The sequence below is a fragment of the Thalassophryne amazonica genome, chromosome 8 (assembly GCF_902500255.1).
Source record: "Thalassophryne amazonica chromosome 8, fThaAma1.1, whole genome shotgun sequence".
Lineage (NCBI taxonomy): Eukaryota > Metazoa > Chordata > Actinopteri > Batrachoidiformes > Batrachoididae > Thalassophryne > Thalassophryne amazonica.
The window spans coordinates 17,372,408-17,395,908 of NC_047110.1; the positions used below are offsets into that span (position 1 = coordinate 17,372,408).

At 48.7% G+C, this 23,501-nt stretch overlaps 1 protein-coding gene across 1 annotated transcript in view; it reads left to right on the forward strand.

Annotated features, from left to right (window-relative positions):
- The window catches only part of LOC117515481 (protein fantom-like), a 123,284-nt gene that overhangs the window by 16,698 nt on the left and 83,085 nt on the right, over positions 1–23,501 (forward strand). Inside the window, 2 exon segments of the mRNA XM_034176047.1 lie at positions 2,193–2,298; positions 10,436–10,582. Of these exon segments, the coding sequence (XP_034031938.1) occupies positions 2,193–2,298; positions 10,436–10,582 (253 nt within the window).

Here is a 23,501-nt window from a genome sequence, read left to right on the forward strand (position 1 = left end):
ACTCAGTCCTAAACGCGTACCACCTGGAAGGAAAAACAAAAGACAGCACAGAAGACAGAAACAAAAGGCAGCCAGGCCCCCCAGCCACAACAGCCTAAAGAGAAATGGAGAAATATTTTGTGGACTGATGAGAGTAAAATTGTTCTTTTTGGGTCCAAGGGCCGCAAACAGTTTGTGAGACGACCCGCAAACTCTGAATTCAAGCCACAGTTCACAGTGAAGCATGGTGGTGCAAGCATCATGATTAGAGCCCAACCGATATATCCGCCGGCTGATATTATTGGCCGACATAAGCCCTTTCCAAAGTACTCACTATCGGCCGAACTTTTGCCGATAGAACGCCGATAATTTCTCATAAACAGAACAGTTACTGAAATAATGTTTGTGTCGGCAATGTAAAATGTCCATGCACTGTTTGTCCAGTAGTTGGAGCTCTGACTCCATTCAGTTGAGAGCTGCTTACACCCCTGCTTAAATGTGTTCATCACTGGCCCCCGTAGTTCGCTGTCACACTGCACTGATCAGCTGACAAAAGCATACAAGTAAGTTTATAAGGATGTTGTTTGTAATAACTTTGCGATTACATTCACCCCACATTTCTCCCATTTCAGTTCAACTCAGTTTGATTAACTCAGTTTATGTAGTAATGTGTCAAATGTGCTTCATTGCGTCGGTCACGCTTTTTATTAAGCCCACGTTGTGTAGACCTTATTTCTAGCATGAAAAACTTTCGTTTACTGCTAAGAGGTTGAAACATTCAGATTCACTGGTCGTCCGGAAGGGTTCTGGGAATTACTGCCATTCGCCATTAACCCTCTGGGGCCGACGCCGTCGTATGCCATGGCTGGGACCAAGCTTTACTAAATTGTAAATAACTTTTTAATGATATGAGATAGAAACTTACTTTCGGACTTTCGATCCCCCGTCGGCCATCTTGGTACTCCTCATAGAAGATATGTGATGATGTGCGCAATATGAGTGTCCAATCGGAATTGGTTCTCCGTCACATGGTATTCCAAAATCCAATCGTAGGGCAGATTTACCTCATGTGAAAAGCCAAAGATCGTTTTCAGGAGTGATATCTTACTAGTTGGTGCGTTTCAATAGCCCCCTAACTGCTCCAATTGCATTTTTGCATTTTTTGAACTTAAAAATTCTTCTGTTATAAAGTTAATCAATATGAGGACAAAGTTTCAGCTTTTAGCTTGTACCTTTTTTGTTAAGGGTACAAAAAAGAACATATTATTCATTTAAAAAATAATAATATCGGCTGATTTAGCGGCTATCGGCAAATCAGCCAATTTATCGATTATCGGCATTTTTTTTCATCCATATATCGTTATCGGCCGCAAAAAATCCATATCAGTCGGGCTCTAATCATGATATGGGCATGTTTCTCCTACTATGGTGATGGGCCTATATATCGCATACCAGGTATCAAGGATCAGTTTGGATATGTCAAAATACTTGAAGAGGTCATGTTGCCTTATGCTGAAGAGGACATGCCCTTGAAATGGGTGTTTCAACAAGACAATGACCCCAAGCACACTTGTAAACCAGCAAAATCTTGGTTCCAAACCAACAAAATGAATGCTTCGCAGATGTGAAGAAATCATGAAAAAGTGTGGTTATACAACAAAATACTAGTTTAGTGATTCACAGGATTGCTAAAAAAGCAGTTTGAACATAATAGTTTTGAGTTCGTAGCGTCAACAGCAGATGCTACTATTATTGTGAACACCCCCTTTTCTACTTTTTTTTTACTAATAGCCCAATTTCATAGCCTTAAGAGTGTGCATATCATGAATGCTTTGTCTTGTTGGATTTGTGAGCATCTACTGAATCTACTGGTACCTTGTTTCCCATGTAACAATAAGAAATATACTCAAAACCTGGATTAATCTTTTTAGTCACATAGCACTACTATTATTCTGAACACTACTGTCTGTATCTCAGGGCCACATAGAGACAGACAAACACATCTAGATGTAAATACCAGGAAACAAAAGCTAACATTTTAAACTGTCTTCTTACTGAGTCCCTCCTTAGTTTAATGTTCAACCTAAATGTCTTCAGTGTACAACAAAAAACAAAGGAACTCGTCATTCCAATACTTGTAGGGTTCACTGTCTGGTCTGTAACAGTGGTGTTAAAGGTCCTCACAGAGTGTTGTGTTGTTGTTGCTTTCCCAGCTCACACGTCAGCAACAATGTGGCGATGATTAAACTACAGAAGCAGCTGCAGGACAGAGCCAATGCCATAACAGAGCTCGAGGGGCAATACCTGCAGCTACAGGAGGTGAGAACCTTTTTTGCAGCCTTTTCTTCCAAGGCAAGAAGCAAATCCAGTGTAGGCATTCACCACCAGCTGCATCATTAATGATACATTTCTGGGAACAAGCAAATAAAAGTGTTTTTAGACATACCGATCATTTGTAATGTATTATACATATCTGCTGTCCATTTGACACAGTGCACATGCTACCACACAGGTATACCCTAAATACTCACAAAAGCTTGTAATTACAAAAAATAGTGTCAGCAAACAGCGAGATGATGTTCCATGCCCCCAGAGATAGCCTCTACTTCCCAGGTTTGGTCCATCGAGGCCTTCGACTTTCACTGCCACCCATGGAACAACGCACCCAATCCCAATGGTTCCCTATGCAGGTGATGAGCCCACAGGGTGGACATGGAACGTCCACATTGCCTGTTTGGGCTGTGCCTAACAGGCAGTTGGTGTGTGTTTGTGCACGCATGTGTAACATCTCATCATAATCATTCAGATGCGCTGCAATTATGACAAGATATTACATCTATTATAAAGATAATTTTACAAATAAATTATCTAACTCAAAAGAAGGAATGAAAATGCAACTGTTTTACCAATCCATTACAATATACCTGTTGTGAAAGTGACGTGACACGGACCCACAACAGGGGGCGTTAATGAACGGACAATGGATAAGACAAAAGTAACAATTTAATGTGAATCGCACAACAACGTACAGACAATAACAATATGGTGGACTGTCAATCATACACCAGGTGACGTGTGGGCAGGCTCGACGATAGAAGACGCCTGGAGAGAGAAGAGCTGGATCCCCACACAGCTTCCACCACCAATGGAGCTGAAGAACACCGGAGCCGCCAAGCCCTGCGCCCCAGGTGGCCGCTGTCTTCAGCAGTCAGACCCTGGTACTGCTGGCAGAAAACAGAGACAGTCCAGATGAGTGTGAGTTCGCACACTCAGTAATCCCACAGTCTGTCTTAAGTAAAGGAGGGAGAACCCCCACCTCCAATCACACACACTCGTGCAGCTCCTGGTCAACCACTTATCTGAGTTGGGGTGTGAGGCAAAGCCGTCACTGTCACACTCCAGGAAAACGGCTGCAATAGAAGTTCAGGTTAAACACACACAGTGTCAGTCAGCAGAGAAATTACCTGAATGGTAGTTGATTTCTCAGCGGGGAGGTGGAGTTGCAGTCCGGCCTTTATGGTGGTGGTGATGAGAAGTGAATGAGTGACAGCTGGTATGGATGATGAGTGACAGCTGTCACTCCTGGTTGCTCCGACGCCCTCTCGTGCTTGAAGCCCGCACTTCAAGCAGGGCGCCATCTTGTGGTGGTGGGCCAGCAGTACCTCCTGTTCAGCGGCCCACACAATAGGACCCCCCCCTCAACGGGCGCCTCCTGGCGCCCGACCAGGCTTGTCCGGGTGCCGCTGGTAGAAGTCGGCCAGGAGGGCCGGGTCCAGGATGAAGCTCCTCTTCACCCAGGAGCGTTCTTCAGGTCCATACCCCTTCCTAGTCCACCAAATACTGGAACCCCCGGCCCTTCCGACGGACGTCCAGGAGCTGGCGCACGGTCCAAGCCGGCTCCCTGTCGATGATCCGGGCAGGAGGCGGCGCCGGTCCGGGGGTACAGAGGGGTGAAACATGGTGAGGTTTGATGTGGGACACATGGAAAACCGGGTGGATCCACAGTGAAGCTGGCAGCTTCAGCTTCACTGCGGCTGGACTGAGGACTTTGAGGATGGGGAAAGGTCCGATGTATCTGTCCTTCAACTTTTGGGATTCCACTTGCAGGGGAATGTCCTTTGTGGAAAGCCAAACCTCATGCCCAGGCTGATACGCAGGGGCCGGGGCACGCCGGCGGTCTGCATGATTTTTGGCCCTCGTCCGGGCTTTGAGCAGGGCAGAGCGGGCTGTACGCCACACCCGACGGCACCTTCTCAGATGGGCCTGGACCGAGGGCACCCCGACCTCTCCCTCCACTAGCGGGAACAATGTGGGCTGGTACCCCAAACACACTTCAAATGGGGAGAGGCCGGTGGCAGACGAGACTTGGCTGTTATGAGCGTACTCGATCCAGGCCAGATGGTCACTCCAGGCCGTCGGGTGCGCGGAGGTCACGCAACGGAGGGCCTGCTCCAGTTCCTGGTTAGTCCGCTCTGCCTGCCCGTTCGTCTGGGGGTGGTACCCAGACGAGAGACTGACGGTGGCCCCCAGTTCCCTACAGAAACTCCGCCAGACCTGGGAGGAGAACTGAGGACCACGATCCGAGACAATGTCTGATGGAATCCCATGCAGACGCACGACATGGTGGACCAGGAGGTCTGCAGTCTCCTGGGCCGTCGGGAGCTTCGGGAGGGCCACGAAGTGGGCCGCCTGGGAGAACCGGTCCACTATCGTTAGGATGGTGGTGTTTCCCTGGGACGGCGGGAGGCCCGTGACAAAGTCCAGGCCGATATGAGACCAGGGGCGACGAGGCACAGGCAGAGGCTGGAGGAGGCCTTGGGCCTTGTGGTGGTCAGCTTTGCCCCTGGCGCAGGTGGTGCAGGCCTGGACATACTCCCGGACGTCGGCTTCCATAGACGCCCACCAGAAGCGCTGCCGGACCACTGCCACGGTTCTTCGCACCCCTGGGTGACAGGAGAGCTTGGAACCGTGACAGAAGTCAAGGACCGCAGCCCTGGCCTCTGGTGGGACGTACAGTTTGTTCTTCGGACCAGTCCCCTGGTCTGGGCTCCATGTCAGGGCCTCCCGGACGGTCTTCTCCACGTCCCAGGTAAGGGCGGCCACGACAGTGGACTCGGGGATGATGGTTTCAGGGGGGTCTGACAGCTCTGTCTTGACCTCCTCTTCGTGCACCCGGGACAGGGCGTCAGATCGTTGGTTCTTTGTCCCGGGGCGGTAGGTGATCCGGAAGTCAAAACGCCCGAAGAACAGCGACCAGCGGGCTTGCCTGGGGTTCAGACGCTTCGCGGTCCGGATGTACTCCAGGTTCCGATGGTCCGTCAAAACTGTAAATGGTACCGATGCTCCCTCCAACAGGTGTCTCCACTCTGCAAGAGCCTCCTTCACCGCAAGAAGTTCCCGATTGCCGACGTCATAGTTCCGTTCAGCTGGGGTCAACCTGCGGGAAAAGTAGGCACATGGATGGAGAACCTTGTCGGACTCCCCGCTCTGGGATAGCACGGCTCCTATCCCTGAGTCAGAGGCATCCACTTCAACAACAAACTGGCGCTTGGGATCGGGCTGCACCAGAACCGGTGCAGTCGAGAACCGGCGTTTCAACTTCCTAAACGCGGCTTCGCACCGATCCGACCAGGTGAAGGGGACTTTTGTGGAGGTCAGGGCTGTCAGGGGGCTAACTACCTGACTGTAGCCCTTGATGAACCTCCGGTAGAAATTTGCAAAACCGAGGAACTGTTGTAGTTTCCTAAGGTTCGTTGGTTGGGGCCAATCTCTCACCGCCGCAACCTTGGTCGGATCAGGGGCAACGGAGTTGGAGGAGATGATGAACCCCAAGAAGGACAAAGAAGTGCGGTGGAACTCACACTTCTCGCCCTTCACAAACAGCCGGTTCTCCAACAACCGCTGTAGGACCTGACGTACATGCTTAACATGGGTCTCAGGATCCGGAGAAAAGATGAGTATATCGTCTAGATATACGAAGATAAACCGATGCAGGAAGTCCCGCAAGACGTCATTAACCAATGCTTGGAACGTCGCGGGCACATTGGTGAGGCCGAACGGCATGACCAGGTACTCAAAGTGACCTAACGGGGTGTTAAATGCCGTCTTCCACTCGTCTCCCTCCCGGATCTGAACCAGGTGATAAACATTCCTAAGATCCAATTTCTTGAAAATTTGGGCTCCATGCAGGGGCGTGAACACTGAATCCAACAGAGGTAACGGGTATCGGTTGCGAACCGTGATCTCGTTCAGCCCTCTGTAATCAATGCATGGACGGAGTCCGCCGTCCTTCTTGCCCACAAAAAAGAAACCAGCACCCCTCGGGGAGGTGGAGTTCCGGATCAACCTGGCAGCTAACGGGGTCCCGGATGTAGGTCTCCATTGATTCGCGTTCCGGACGTGAGAGGTTGTACAGCCTGCTGGACGGGTACTCAGCGCCCGGTATCAAATCAATGGCACAATCGTACGGACGGTGCGGGGGCAGCGTGAGTGCCAGATCCTTGCTGAAGATGTCAGCAGGGTCGTGGTACTCAGCCGGCACCGCCGCCAGATTGGGGGGGACTAAAACCTCCTCCTTAGCTGTCACACCGGGTGGAACTGAGGATCCTAAACACTCCCAGTGGCAGGTTTCGCTCCACTGAACCACAACCCCAGACGGCCAATCAATCCGGGGATTGTGTTTTAACACCCATGGAAAACCCAAAATCACTCGGGACGTAGAAGGTGTTACATAAAACACAATCTCCTCCCTGTGATTCCCAGACACCACCAATGTCACTGGCTGAGTCTGGTGTGTGATTAGTGGAAGAAGGGTGCCATCTAGTGCCCGCACCGACAATGGTGACGGTAAGGCCACTAGAGGGAGCCCAACCTCCTTTGCCCATCTGCTATCCAGCAGATTCCCCTCCGACCCCGTGTCCACCAGTGCTGGGGCGTGAAGGGTTAGATCCCCACTCAGGATCGTGACTGGGATTCGTGCAGATTTACGGGGTTTCCCCGCGTGGGTATTGTGACCCACCCTTAGCCCAGTCTCTAAGGACGAGTGCTGCTGTTTTGATCATTTGGGGCATTCTCTCTGTGTGTGCTCGGTAGAGCTGCAGAGAAAACACTCTCCACGGATCAGCCTCCTTTGTCTCTGATCTGATCATTTTTTGGCCCTGCTCGTTTCCATAGCAACGTCAGCAGGGGGAGCTGTTGTCACGTGGAGAGCCCTGGCAGTGGAGCGTGGGGACGTCGGCTCCCTTTCATACCCGGGAGGAAGAGGGACGGCTTGTGCCTGATCACGCCCTTCGTCTCGCTCCCGTCGGTGTTCTGTTAATCGGTTGTCTAACTGTATAACCAGGTCGATAAGCCCGTCTAAATCCCGCGGCTCGTCCTTCGCCACCAGGTGCTCCTTAAGAACCAGAGACAGTCCGTTTATAAAGGCGGCGCGGAGCACAACAGGATTCCAGCCGGCTCGCGCTGCCACGATGCGGAAGTCGACTGCATACTTCGCTGCGCTCCGACGCCCCTGCCGTATCGACAGCAGCACACTTGAAGCGGCCTCGCCTCTATGAGGGTGGTCGAACACCTGTCGGAACTCCCTCACAAACTCAGTATAAACCGTTAGGAGCCGTGAATTCTGCTCCCAAAGCGCCGTAGCCCAGGCGCGTGCCTCTCCTCGAAGCAAATTTATAACGTAAGCCACCCGGCTAGCGTCTGACGCGTACATGACGGGACGCTGTGAAAAGACGAGCGAGCACTGCATCAAGAAGTCCGCGCACGTCTCCACACAGCCTCCGTACGGCTCCGGAGGGCTTATGTATGCTTCAGGGGAAGGTGGGGGGGTTCGTTGAACGACCAGCGGAATGTCTGTTTCTGGCACACGGTCAGCAGGAGGAGGTGCTGCAGCAGCGCCCTGAGCACGCGCTTCCACCTGGGCGGTGAGAGCCTCTATCCTGGGATCGAGAACACCGCTCTGCTCGGTAACTAAGTCCAACCGAGCGGCAAAGGCGGTTAAGATGTGCTGCAGCTCACCCAACACGCCTCCTGCTGGCGCCTGTGCACCTCGCTCTTCCATTGGCTGTTCAAGCCATGGTTGACGCCCCTCGGGATCCATGACGCTGGCCGAGAAATCCTGTTGTGAAAGTGACGTGACACGGACCCACAACTGGGGGCGTTAATGAACGGACAATGGATAAGCCAAAAGTAACAATTTAATGTTGTGAATCGCACAACAACGTACAGACAATAACAATATGGTGGACTGTCAATCATACACCAGGTGACGTGTGAGCAGGCTCGACGATAGAAGACGCCTGGAGAGAGAAGAGCTGGATCCCCACACAGCTTTCACCACCAACGGAGCTGAAGAACACCGGAGCCGCCAAGCCCTGCGCCCCAGGTGGCCGCTGTCTTCAGCAGTCAGACCCGGTACTGCTGGCAGAAAACAGAGACAGTCCAGATGAGTGTGAGTTTGCACACTCAGTAATCCCACAGTCTGTCTTAAGTAAAGGAGGGAGAACCTCCACCTCCAATCACACACACTCGTGCAGCTCCTGGTCAACCACTTATCTGAGTTGGGGTGTGAGGCGAAGCCGTCACTGTCACACCAAACGCCAATCCTCCAGATAAGGAAACACTCCAGGAAAACGGCTGCAATAGAAGTTCAGGTTAAACACACACAGTGTCAGTCAGCAGAGAAATTACCTGAATGGTAGTTGATTTCTCGGCGGGGAGGTGGAGTTGCAGTCCGGCCTTTATGGTGGTGGTGATGAGAAGTGAATGAGTGACAGCTGGTATGGATGATGAGTGACAGCTGTCACTCCTGGTTGCTCCGACGCCCTCTCGTGCTTGAAGCCCGCACTTCAAGCAGGGCGCCATCTTGTGGTGGTGGGCCAGCAGTACCTCCTCTTCAGCGGCCCACACAACAATACCTTTGAGACAATTCCAAATGTGTTCTCTGCCGCACGACACGCACAAGACAATGCAGCTGTAATTTTAAATTTAATTTAACCTTTATTTAACCAAGTTAGTCCCATTGAGATCGAGATCTCTTTTACAAGGGAGACCTGGTACAATTATAAAGTTTCCATTTCATCTAACCTGCATGTCATTGGAGATAATTTCTCTGTGATTGTGGGCGCAATCAGAAATGAATTCATCAGCTACGTTCTAAGAGCAAATGCGTTATTTTATTTGATTTTCATGTAATGTGGCATCAAGTGGGACAAAAGCAGGTTGCATTGACAAATGGTGCAGTAGTGCGGGGATCAAATTCGTGCAAGTGTCAAGGTGGCTTTAGTGTTGAAGGTTTACACAGATCTGATATGTTCCAGCTTCCAAATTCTGTAGACATAACAAGGCACAATATTGCGATACACACAATCCAAGCAGGACACACAGGATGCATGAATTAGTTCCACATGGTGAATTCATTTTTGTATCGTAATGAATTAATTCAGCTTTGAGTAATGTTCCATTCCAGGTGGTTTCTAAATCCTCAGATTGGGTACAGGCCTATCAAAAGTTACAGTAAAAATCCAATAATCAATTCTTTTGCAGATGATAATTCATGAGTCACATTTTATTCCAGGCACTGCCAGGCAATATCATATATACATAGTATACAACTTCATATTCATGCATTGCACAGGCATAACACTGCAAGATACACCAGTTTATTGCACAAAAGTCACAGAAAAAGTAACAAGAATAACCAAAACTACTTACTTATGGAAGGAAATGTTGTCTCCCTTCTTCCTCCAGTTGTGGCATTGCCAACATGTAGTTTTCCGGCATTTTCCAGCCGTTTCTTGATGAAATTCTCTGAGTGTCTGTGCACGCTGACCACTGAGTTAAGTGGCTTTAAAATTGCAACTACGCTTCCTTGCCGGGACATGTCTCAGTGTGACTGCGGACTCTAGTACTCATATACAGCTCTGTGATAGACATGCAGATTTTCTCCTCCGATCAGAGCCCACTGTTGGATGCTGAGGTGAAGGTGGGGGGAAGCCAAAGCACTGACGTGGCAGCTGGCAACCTTGACATGCAGAAGGGAAGCTGGGAAATTGTTGCATCTTAAATAGCCCACCCAATTCAGAAGGAGTGTTTTAGAGAATCATGTAAACAATGTGTTTTAGTGGGAGGTATGTGGTAATTATATGAATGAGGCCTATTATTGTATCTGTTGCATGCAACTGGCGTTGTCTGCCAGAACTAGCCCACAAGTTTACTTTATAAAGAACACCACCTTGTAGGATTTAAAATGGTCTAAAGGTCTAAAAATAACGCTAATGTAGCATCAGGGTCTATGAAAGTACCAAGGTATCATCAGACCAAGAAAACTGGTCCCTTCAAAATATTAACATTCATTTTCAGTGTCATGGGCTTGTTACTTATTTAAGTTATATTTACACTTAATTATATTTTTGGATGAAAAACATAAAATTTAGTCCCAAAATATTTGTCATTTTAGAGTCAGAAGAAGCTGATTGCAAGTCGCAATGCTGCCATGGCGAAAGTGGATGAGCTGTGGAATCAGCTGAAAGAGGAGAGAATGAAGAATGTGGATTTGGGGAACCAGCTGCAGAGCTCAACCATATTGAAAAGAAACATGGAACAGGTAACTGCTGCTGTCTGACTGCAGCATGAACTAAACTCACAGTTAATCATAGAATCAGGCAGTGCCAGTTCAGTGTACAGTACTGTGGCAAAGTTTCCATTGTTAAGAAGACTGGCTTGTTTTCAGTGGGCTGCATTTCCATAGCGCTTTTCCATCTGAAACAGACACTCAGTGTACTTTACAATTTTATTTAACCTTTATTTAACCAGGCTAGTTCCATTGCGATTGAGATCTCTTATATATGGGAGAGCTGGGCAATTATAAAAATTCCAATTCACCTAACCTGTATGTCTTTAGATGTAGGAGGAAGCTGCACAAACACAGGGAGAACATGCAAACTCCACACAGAAAGGCCACAGGTGGGAATCGATCCCATGACCTTTTTGCTGTGAGGCAACAGTGCTAACCACTAATCCACTGTACTGCCCAATGATGCCTCACATTCACCCATTCACACACACCATGTGCTCGCACACTTACATCAGTGTGCCACCATGCCACTTTAACCTCTGCGTTGTGTATGTACTCTCACTTTGCTGTCCCTCCACTCGGGATGCAAACTTGTGATCTTCGACACGGGAGGCGGATGCTCTGACCAGAAGGCTAAACTCAGGCTGTGGCTGTTGTCGCCAGAGAGTCCATTAGCTGTTGGGTAGTAAGATTTACTACCACATGCACAGAGATTCCTGCTGGCCTCCATTGCACAAGGTGCTCAACTACACACCAGATGTAGTTGGAAGCCCTACCATTAATTAATGCTTCGATCTTAAATATGATCAATCTATCTTTATTAGTTGGCTATGTACCACTGGCTTTTAAGGTGGCAGTAATTAAACCATTACTTAATAAGCCATCACTTGACCCAGCTATCTTAGCTAATTATAGGCCAATCTCCAACCTTCCTTTTCTCTCAGAAATTCTTCAAAGGGTAGTTGTAAAACAGCTAACTGATCATCTGCAGAGGAATGGTCTATTTGAAGAGTTTCAGTCAGGGTTTAGAATTCATCATAGTACAGAAACAGCATTAGTGAAGGTTACAAATGATCTTCTTATGGCCTCAGACAGTGGACTCATCTCTGTGCTTGTCCTGTTAGACCTCAGTGCAGCTTTTGATACTGTTGACCATAAAATTTTATTACAGAGATTAGAGCATGCCATAGGTATTAAAGGCACTGCGCTGCGGTGGTTTGAATCATGTTTACCTACAACCCCTGGTAAAAATTATGGAATCACCGCCCTCGGAGGATGTTCATTCAGTTGTTTAATTTTGTAGAAAAAATGCAGATCACAGACATGACACAAAACTAAAGTCATTTCAAATGGCAACTTTCTGGCTTTAAGAAACACTATAAGAAATCAGAAAAAAAAATTGTCAGTAACGGTTACTTTTTTAGACCAAGCAGAGGGAAAAAAAATATGGACTCACTCAATTCTGAGGAATAAATTATGGAATCATGAAAAACAAAAGAACGCTCCAACACATCACTAGTATTTTGTTGCACCACCTCTGGCTTTTATAACAGCTTGCAGTCTCTGAGGCATGGACTTAATGAGTGACAAACAGTACTCTTCATCAATCTGGCTCCAACTTTCTCTGATTGCTGTTGCCACATCAGCTTTGCAGGTTGGAGCCTTGTCATGGACCATTTTCTTCAACTTCCACCAAAGATTTTCAATTGGATTAAGATCTGGACTATTTTCAGGCCATGACATTGACCCTATGTGTCTTTTTGCAAGGAATGTTTTCACAGTTTTTGCTCTATGGCAAGATGCATTATCATCTTGAAAAATGATTTCATCATCCCCAAACATCCTTTCAATTGATGGGATAAGTGAGAAAAGTGGGAAAAGTGTCCAAATTATCAATGTAAACTTGTGCATTTATCGATGATGTAATGACAGCCATCTCACCAGTGCCTTTACCTGACATGCAGCCCCATATCATCAGTGACTGTGGAAATTTACATGTTCTCTTCAGGCAGTCATCTTTATAAATCTCATTGGAACGGCACCAAACAAAAGTTCCAGCATCATCACCTTGCCCAATGCAGATTCGAGATTCATCACTGAATATGACTTTCATCCAGTCATCCACAGTCCACGAATGCTTTTCCTTAGCCCATTGTAACCTTGTTTTTTTCTGTTTAGGTGTTAATGATGGCTTTCATTTAGCTTTTCTGTACGTAAATCCCATTTCCTTTAGGCGGATTCTTACAATTCGGTCACAGACACTGACTCCAGTTTCCTCCCATTCGTTCCTCATTTGTTTTGTTGTGCATTTTGATTTTTGAGACATATTGCTTTAAGTTTTCTGTGTTGATGCTTTGATGTCTTCCTTGGTCTACCAGTATGTTTGCCTTTAACAACCTTCCCATGTTGTTTGTATTTGGTCCAGAGTTTAGACACAGCTGACTGTGAACAACCAACATCTTTTGCAACATTGCGTGATGATTTACCCTCTTTTAAGAGTTTGATAATCCTCTCCTTTGTTTCAATTGACATCTGTCATGTTGGAGCCATGATTCATGTCAGTCCACTTGGTGCAACAGCTCTCCAAGGTGTGATCACTCCTTTTTAGATGCAGACTAACAGCAGATCTGATTTGATGCAGGTGTTAGTTTTGGGGATGAAAATTTACAGGGTGATTCCATAATTTATTCGTCAGAATTGAGTGAGTCCATATTTTTTTTCCCTCTGTTTGGTCTAAAAAAGTAACTGTTACTGACTGCCATAATTATTTTTCCTGATTTCTTATAGTGTTTCTTAAAGCCAGAAAGTTGCCATTTGAAATGACTTTAGTTTTGTGTCATGTCTGTGATCTGCTTTTTTTCTACAAAATTAAACAACTGAATGAACATCCTCCGAGGCCGGTGATTCCATAATTATTGCCAGGGGTTGTAATAGCTTACAATTCGTTCATGTAAATGGGGAATCTTCTTCACAGACTAAGGTTAATTATGGAGTTCCACAAGGTTCTGTGCTAGGACCAATTTTATTCACTTTATACATGTTTCCCTTAGGCAGTATTATTAGACAGTGTTGTGAAAGTGTAGTGACACGGACCCACAACAGGGGGCGCAAATGAACGGTCAATAGATGAGCCAAAAATTAACAATTTAATGTTGTGAAGGTGCACAACGAACATACAGACAATCTCAGAATATGATTACAGTCAATCCACAAAGGTGACGTGTGTGCAGGCTCGAGGATACAAGACGTCTGTCCTGAGAAGAGCCGGAACCACACGATTTCCGCCGCCACCGAACCTGGTGAATACTGGAGCCGCCAAGTCCCTAATTCCCAGGTGATCACCGTCCCCGACTGTCGGATCTGGTACTGCTGGCGAGAACAAAGACAGTCAAGTGTGGGTGTGTGTACACCCAGTAACAACAACGGTGGGAATGCCACCTCCACCTCTCACTCAATATGTTGCAGAGTACCGCAGTGATTCCTCAGGGGAAAAGAGTGCCGTCCTGCACTCACTCAGCCTCCACAGAAAGAGGGACCGGTACTCCTGCAAACATTCACAATATACAGATTATATTGTAACACAAACGGCTGAGGATATTACCTCCAACGAAGTACGATATCTCGGCAACGAGGTGGAGATGACGTCTGGTCTTTATGGAGTGAGATGATGTTGAGTAGATGGGTGACAGCTGTCAAGAGATAATGATTGACAGCTGTCACCCCCGGCTGAGTCCGTGGCGGCAGCGCCCTCTCGTGCCTGAAACCCGCACTTCAGGCAGGGCGCCCACTGGTGGTAGGCCAGCAGTACCTCCTCTTCTGGCGGCCCACACAACAAGACAGCATTGCTTAAATTTTCATTGTTACGCAGATGATACCCAGCTTTATCTATCCATGAAGCCAGAGGACACACACCAATTAGCTAAACTGCAGGATTGTCTTACAGACATAAAGACATGGATGACCTCTAATTTCCTGCTTTTAAACTCAGATAAAACTGAAGTTATTGAAGGTGACCCTAAAACAGCTAACTGATCATCTGCAGAGGAATGGTCTATTTGAAGAGTTTCAGTCAGGTTTTAGAATTCATCATAGTACAGAAACAGCATTAGTGAAGGTTACAAATGATCTTCTTATGGCCTCGGACAGTGGACTCATCTCTGTGCTTGTTCTGTTAGACCTCAGTGCTGCTTTTGATACTGTTGACCATAAAATTTTATTACAGAGATTAGAGCATGCCATAGGTATTAAAGGCACTGCGCTGCGGTGGTTTGAATCATATTTGTCTAATAGATTACAATTTGTTCATGTACATGGGGAATCTTCTTCACAGACTAGGGTTAATTATGGAGTTCCACAAGGTTCTGTGCTAGGACCAATTTTATTCACTTTATACATGCTTCCCTTAGGTAGTATTATTAGACGGTATTGCTTAAATTTTCATTGTTACGCAGATGATACCCAGCTTTATCTATCCATGAAGCCAGAGGACACACACCAATTAGCTAAACTGCAGGATTGTCTTACAGACATAAAGACATGGATGACCTCTAATTTCCTGCTTTTAAACTCAGATAAAACTGAAGTTATTGTACTTGGCCCCACAAATCTTAGAAACATGGTGTCTAACCAGATCCTTACTCTGGATGGCATTGCCCTGGCCTCTAGTAATACTGTGAGAAATCTTGGAGTCATTTTTGATCAGGATATGTCATTCAAAGCGCATATTAAACAAATATGTAGGACTGCTTTTTTGCATTTACGCAATATCTCTAAAATCAGAAAGGTCTTGTCTCAGAGTGATGCTGAAAACTTAATTCATGCATTTATTTCCTCTAGGCTGGACTATTGTAATTCATTATTATCAGGTTGTCCTAAAAGTTCCCTAAAAAGCCTTCAGTTAATTCAAAATGCTGCAGCTAGAGTACTGACGGGGACTAGAAGGAGAGAGCATATCTCACCCATATTGGCCTCTCTTCATTGGCTTCCTGTTAATTGTAGAATAGAATTTAAAATTCTTCTTCTTACTTATAAGGTTTTGAATAATCAGGTCCCATCTTATCTTAGGGACCTCGTAGTACCATATCACCCCAATAGAGCGCTTCGCTCTCAGACTGCAGGCTTACTTGTAGTTCCTAGGGTTTGTAAGAGTAGAATGGGAGGCAGAGCCTTCAGCTTTCAGGCTCCTCTCCTGTGGAACCAGCTCCCAATTCAGATCAGGGAGACAGACACCCTCTCTACTTTTAAGATTAGGCTTAAAACTTTCCTTTTTTCTAAAGCTTATAGTTAGGGCTGGATCGGGTGACCCTGAACCATCCCTTAGTTATGCTGCTATAGACGTAGACTGCTGGGGGGTTCCCATGATGCACTGTTTCTTTCTCTTTTTGCTCTGTATGCACCACTCTGCATTTAATCATTAGTGATCGATCTCTGCTCCCCTCCACAGCATGTCTTTTTCCTGGTTCTCTCCCTCAGCCCCAACCAGTCCCAGCAGAAGACTGCCCCTCCCTGAGCCTGGTTCTGCTGGAGGTTTCTTCCTGTTAAAAGGGAGTTTTTCCTTCCCACTGTAGCCAAGTGCTTGCTCACAGGGGGTCGTTTTGACCGTTGGGGTTTTACATAATTATTGTATGGACTTGCCTTACAATATAAAGCGCCTTGGGGCAAGTGTTTGTTGTGATTTGGCGCTATATAAAAATAAATTGATTGAATTGATTGATTGATTGTACTTGGCCCCACAAATCTTGTGATTTGGCGCTATATAAATGAAATTGATTTGATTTGATTTGATTTGACACCAGGAGCAACTTGGGGATTAAGGACATTGCTCAAAGACATCTTGGTGAGCTGCCTGTCTGATGGTGACTTTCTGGACACAAGCTACCTCCAATCCTCCAGGCCTGTTGTGTGGGCCGCCAGAAGAGGAGGTACTGCTGGCCCACCACCAGAGGGCGCCCTGCCTGAAGTGCGGGCTTCAGGCACGAGAGGGTGCTGCCGCCACGGACACAACCGGGAGTGACAGCTGTCACACATCAACTCATGACAGCTGTCACCCATCTTCATTTCATCACTCCATAAAAGCCGGATGTCATCTCCACCTCGCTGCCGAGATATCATCTACCTGTGAAGGTACTTTTCTCTGCTGACCTAAATCATTGAATAATAACCTGAACTTCTTTGCAGCCGTATTCCTGTGGTGTTTCATTATCTGTGGATTTGCGTTTGGTGTGAACAGAGATGGCTTCGCTTCACACCCAAACCAGATAAGTGGTTAGACAGGAGCTGCACGAGTGTGTGATTAGAGGTGGAGGTGACTTTCCACCTTCTGACTGTTTTTGTTACTGTGTGTGCACACACCCACATTTCACTGTTTGTGCTCTTCACCAGCAGTACCAGATCCGACAGTCGGGGATGGTGATCACCTGGGAATTCGGGACTTAGCGGCTCCAGTATTCTCCAGGTTCTGTGGCGGTGGAAATCGTGTGGTTCCGGCTCTTCTCAGAACAGACGTCTTCTATTCTCGAGCCTGCCCACACGTCACCTTGGTGTATTGACTGCTGTCCGATTCTGTGATTGTCTGTATAATCGTTGTGCACATTCACAACATTAAAATTGTTACCTTTTGGCTCGTCTATTGACCGTTCATTTGCGCCCCCTGTTGTGGGTCCGTGTCACTACACTTTCCCCAACAGGATATCTCGGCCAACGTCATGGATCCCGAGGGGCTTCAACCATCTGTTGGACAACCAATGGAAGAGCAGTTGTGCACAGGCATCGGCTGGAGGCGTGATTGGTGAGTTGCAGCATATCCTCACCGCCTTTACCGCTCGGATGGACCTGATGACCGAGCAAAACATCATCCTTAATCGCAGGATGGAGGCTCTCACCGCGCAGGTGGAAGCGCGCTCTCAGGGCGCTGCTGCAGCTCCTTCTCCTGCCGACCCGGTGCCGAATACAGACATTCCACTGGTCATTCAACGACCCCCCCCACCATCCCCTGAAGCATACATAAGCCCCCCAGAGCCGTACGGAGGTTGTGTGGAGACGTGCGCGGACTTTCTTATGCAGTGTTCGCTCGTCTTTGCACAGCGTCCCATGATGTACGCGTCTGACGCCAGTAAGGTGGCTTACATGATTAATTTGCTTCGAGGTGAGGCACGCGCTTGGGCTACAGGGCTTTGGGAACAAAGTTCACGGCTCCTTGCCTCTTATACTGGGTTTCTGAGGGAGCTCAGAACTGTTTTTGATCACCCTAACAGAGGCGAAACCGAGTCTACCGTGCTGCTGTCAATGAGACAGGGGCGCCAGAGCGCAGCCGAATATGCAGTCAACTTCCGCATCACGGCTGCGAGATCCGGCTGGAATATGACTGCGCTCCGCGCCGCCTTCATAAACAGACTGTCGTCGGTCCTGAAGGAGCACCTGGTGGCTAAGGAGGAACCGCGGGATTTGGCTGAGCTTATCGATTTGGTTATACGATTGGACAATCGGTTAGAAGAACGCCGACGGGAGCGAGGCGAAGGGCGTGGTCAGGCACAAGCCGTCCCTCTTCCTCCCAGGTCCGAAAGAGAGCCGTCTTCCCCACACTCCACAGCCACAGCGCTCCGTGTGGCTACAGCTCCCCCTGCTGACGATGCTAGGGACACGAGCAGGGCCACATTCAGACAGAGGAGGCTGATCCGCGGGGAGTGCTTTGTCTGCGGCTCGAGTGAGCATCAGCAGAGAGTCTGCCCCAAACGGTCAAAACACAAAGACTGGGGTGAGGGGGGGTCAAAACATTCACATAGGTCATACACATCTTTCAACACGACTCCCGGTTACAATCCTGAGCGGGGATTTAACCCTTCAAGCCCCAGCACTGGTGGACACGGGGTCAGAAGGGAATCTGCTGGATAGCAGATGGGCAAGGGAGGTATGGCTCCCTCTGGTGGCACTTTCTTCGCCAGTGAGGGTGCGAGCACTAGATGGCACTCTTCTCCCTTTTATCACACACAAGACACTACCTGTAACCCTGGTAGTGTCTGGGAATCACTGGGAGGAGATTGAGTTTTTTGTAACTCCTTCAACCTCCCGCGTGATTTTGGGCTTCCCATGGATGATTAAACACAATCCCCGGATTGATTGGCCGTCTGGGGTTGTGGCTGAGTGGAGCGAAACCTGCCACCGGAATTGTTTAGGATCCTCGGTTCCTCCCGGTGTACATGCTAATGAGGAGGTTAAAGTCCCTCCCAATCTGACGGCGGTGCCGGTTGAGTACCACGATCTTGCTGACATCTTCAGCAAGGATCTGGCGCTCACCCTTCCCCCGCACCGTCCGTACGATTGTGCCATTGATTTGGTCCGGGGCGTTGAGTTCCCGTCCAGCAGGCTGTACAATCTCTCACGTCCCGAGCGCGAATCAATGGAGACCTACATCCGGGACTCATTAGCTGCCGGGTTGATCCGGAATTCCACCTCCACGATGGGTGCAGGTTTCTTTTTTGTGGGCAAGAAAGATGGCGGACTCCGTCCATGCATTGATTACAGGGGGCTGAACGACATAACGGTTCGTAATCGATACCCTTTACCACTGTTGGATTCAGTGTTCACGCCCCTGCATGGAGCCCAAATTTTCACCAAACTGGACCTTAGGAATGCGTACCACCTGGTTCTGATCCGGAAGAGAGACGAATGGAAGACGGCATTCAACACCCCATTTGATCATTTTGAGTACTTGTTCATGGCGTTCGGCCTCACTAACGCCCCCGCGACGTTCCAAGCATTGGTAAACGACGTCTTGCGGGACTTCCTGCACCGATTCGTCTTCGTATATCTGGATGACATACTCATCTTTTCCCCGGACCCTGAGACTCATGTCCAGCATGTACATCAGGTCCTGCAGCGGCTGTTGGAGAACCGGCTGTTTGTGAAGGGTGAGAAGTGTGAGTTTCACCGCACCTCTTTGTCCTTCCTGGGGTTCATCATCTCCTCCAACTCCGTCACACCTGATCCGGCAAAGGTTGCGGCGGTGAGAGATTGGCCCCAACCAACAAGCCGTAGGAAGCTGCAACAGTTCCTCGGCTTTGCAAATTTCTACAGGAGGTTCATTAAGGGCTACAGTCAGGTAGTTAGCCCCCTGACAGCCCTGACCTCTCCAAAAGTCCCCTTCACCTGGTCGGATCGGTGCGAAGCCGCGTTCAAGGAGTTGAAACGCCGGTTCTCATCTGCACCAGTTCTGGTGCAGCCCGACCCTAGCCGCCAGTTCGTGGTTGAAGTGGACGCCTCTGACTCAGGGATAGGAGCAGTGCTATCCCAGAGCGGAGAGACCGATAAGGTTCTTCACCCGTGTGCCTACTTTTCTCGCATGTTGACCCCAGCTGAACGGAACTATGACGTCGGCAATCGAGAACTCCTTGCGGTGAAAGAGGCTCTTGAGGAGTGGAGACACCTGTTGGAGGGAGTGTCTGTGCCGTTCACGGTTTTCACTGACCATCGGAACCTGGAGTATATCAGGACCGCTAAGCGGCTGAACCCCAGGCAAGCCCGCTGGTCACTGTTCTTTGGGCGTTTTGACTTCCGAATCACCTACCGCCCCGGGACCAAGAACCAGAGATCAGATGCCTTGTCCCGGGTGCATGAAGATGAGGTCAAGACGGAGCTGTCGGATCCACCGGAGCCCATCATTCCGGAGTCCACTATCGTGGCCACCCTCACCTGGGACGTGGAGAAGACCGTCCGGGAGGCCCTGGCACGGAGCCCGGACCCCGGAACTGGACCAAAGAACCGTTTATACGTCCCACCAGAGGCCAGAGCTGCAGTCTTGGACTTCTGTCACGGGTCCAAGCTCTCCTGTCATCCAGGGGTGCGTAGGACCGTGGCAGTTGTCCGGCAGCACTTCTGGTGGGCGTCTATGGAGGCCGACGTCCGAGAGTATGTCCAGGCCTGCACCACCTGTGCCAGGGGCAAGGCAGACCACTCCAAGACACAAGGACTTCTGCAACCTCTTCCGGTGCCTCGTCGTCCCTGGTCTCACATTGGCCTGGACCTTGTCACGGGCCTCCCGCCGTCCCAGGGCATGACGACCATCTTCACGATAGTGGACCGTTTCTCCAAGGCGGCCCACTTCGTGGCCCTCCCGAAGCTCCCTACAGCCCAGGAGACAGCAGACCTCCTGGTCCACCACGTCGTACGTCTGCATGGGATACCCACTGACATTGTCTCGGACCGTGGTCCTCAGTTCTCCTCACAGGTTTGGAGGAGTTTCTGCAGAGAACTGGGGGCCAATGTGAGCCTCTCGTCCGGGTATCACCCTCAGACGAACGGACAGGCAGAGCGGGCCAACCAAGAACTTGAACAGGCCCTCCGCTGTGTTACCTCCGCACACCCATCGGTCTGGAGTCACCATCTGGCCTGGATCGAGTACGCCCATAACAGCCAGGTGTCCTCTGCCACCGGCCTCTCCCCGTTTGAGGTGTGTCTGGGGTACCAGCCCCCGTTGTTCCCCGTGGTGGAGGGAGAGGTCGGTGTGCCCTCGGTCCAGGCCCACCTGCAAAGATGCCGTCGGGTGTGGCGCACCGCCCGTTCTGCCTTGTTGAAGGCCCGGACAAGGGCTAAGGCCCATGCAGACCGCCGGCGTTCCCCGGCCCCTGCTTACCAGCCCGGGCAGGAGGTATGGCTTTCAACGAAGGACATCCCCTTACAAGTGGACTCCCCAAAGTTGAAGGAACGATACATCGGGCCGTTTAGGATCCTTAAAGTGCTCAGCCCGGCCTCAGTGAAGCTACAGCTGCCGGCATCACTGCGGATCCACCCGGTCTTTCATGTCTCCCGCATCAAGCCATACCACACCTCAACCCTCTTCACTCCTGGACTGGCGCCGCCTCCTGCCCGGATCATCGATGGGGAGCCTGCATGGACGGTTCGCAGGCTCCTGGACGTCTGTCGGAAGGGCCGGGGGTTTCAGTATTTGGTGGACTGGGAGGGGTATGGACCTGAAGAACGCTCCTGGGTGAAGAGGAGCTTCATCCTGGACCCGGACCTCCTGGCTGACTTCTACCAACGTCACCCAGACAAGCCTGGTTGGGCGCCTCCTGGCGCCCGTTGAGGGGGAGGTCCTGTTGTGTGGGCCGCCAGAAGAGGAGGTACTGTTGGCCCACCACCAGAGGGCGCCCTGCCTGAAGTGCGGGCTTCAGGCACGAGAGGGCGCTGCCGCCACGGACACAACCGGGAGTGACAGCTGTCACACATCAACTCATGACAGCTGTCACCCATCTTCATTTCATCACTCCAAAAAAGCCGGATGTCATCTCCACCTCGCTGCCGAGATATCATCTACCTGTGAAGGTACTTTTCTCTGCTGACCTAAATCATTGAATAATAACCTGAACTTCTTTGCAGCCGTATTCCTGTGGCGTTTCATTATCTGTGGATTGGCATTTGGTGTGAACAGCGACGGCTTCTCTTCACACCCATACCAGATAAGTGGTTAGACAGGAGCTGCACGAGTGTGTGATTAGAGGTGGAGGTGACTTTCCGCCTTCTGACTGTTTTTGTTACTGGGTGTGCACATACCCACATCTCACTGTTTGTGCTCCTCGCCAGCAGTACCAGATCCGACAGTCGGGGACGGTGATCACCTGGGAATTCGGGACTTGGCAGCTCCAGTATTCTCCGGGTTTTGTGGCGGTGGAAATCGTGTGGTTCCGGCTCTTCTCAGGACAGACGTCTTCTATCCTCGAGCCTGCCCACACGTCACCTTGGTGTATTGACTGCTATCCGATTCTGTGATTGTCTGTATAATCGTTGTGCACATTCACAACATTAAAATTGTTACCTTTTGGCTCATCTATTGACCGTTCATTTGCGCCCCCTGTTGTGGGTCCGTGTCACTACACCTTCCCCAACAAGGCCTCCCCAAAAGGATTTTCTTAATAAAGTAGACTTGAAAATTTGTGTAGTTTGTGAAAAGGTACATGGTAAGACACAACCCTAGATTGGATTTGTTTGTTTTTTTGGTTGAAATCCTTGTCTGTGCCGCTCCACCATGAAACATTATGAAAGTTGCACAGCCCACAGTTTCTCCAGTCATTCCCACAGAAGCCTATGCCTCTTTTGAGAATGGTGTGTGTGTCATTCATTCACACTCAGATGAAGACTATGAAGACCACACTGTGTCCTGATAATTTTGATGAACTCAGTGGATATGTGGTCCAAATGGAAAAATGTGCCTCTTTCAAGTCCATATTTCATCTTGATTACAACCCTGCCATGTGTCTAACTTGTTCCCTATAACTCCTTACCACCAGTGGTGGGCATAGTTCAGCTAATCCGACAGCAGATAATTATCAGAGCTAATGTTTTTGCTATCGGCTTAGCTTTTCAGATAATATAAGATAAAACTTTATTGATCTCACAGAGGAGAAATTCACATGTTACGTCAGCTCTTAAAAACACACAATGGGTGCAAGTAGAGGAAAATGTTCATCAAACAGCGTGTGCAAGGATAAGCAATAATAATACTTGTAACAGAACAATAGAAGAAGAAAATGAGGTAGAAATAGAATGTATGTGTGTGTGTGTGTGTGTGTGTGTGTGTGTGTGTGTGTGTGTGTGTGTGTGTGTGTGTGTGTGTGTGTGTGTGTGTGTATATATATATATATATATATATATATATATATATATATATATATATATATATATATATAAAATCACATTCATTAAGATAAATGTAATAAATGGACAATACATCTTATTTTGATCATTTCAAATATGCAGTCCTCAGTGTGCACTGTTAGTAGATCAGGTTGCACATTTTTTTGCGGGTGATATAGAGGTTACACACATTTTAATAAATACTATGCTATTATGACTTTTTAAAATTTCTGCATTTCTAATTTTGACAAACCCGCCCCCCAGGATGGTTGTGTCTGCTGTGACTCCAGGCTGGGAACCAAGGGTGTAGAAAAAACAGAATTTA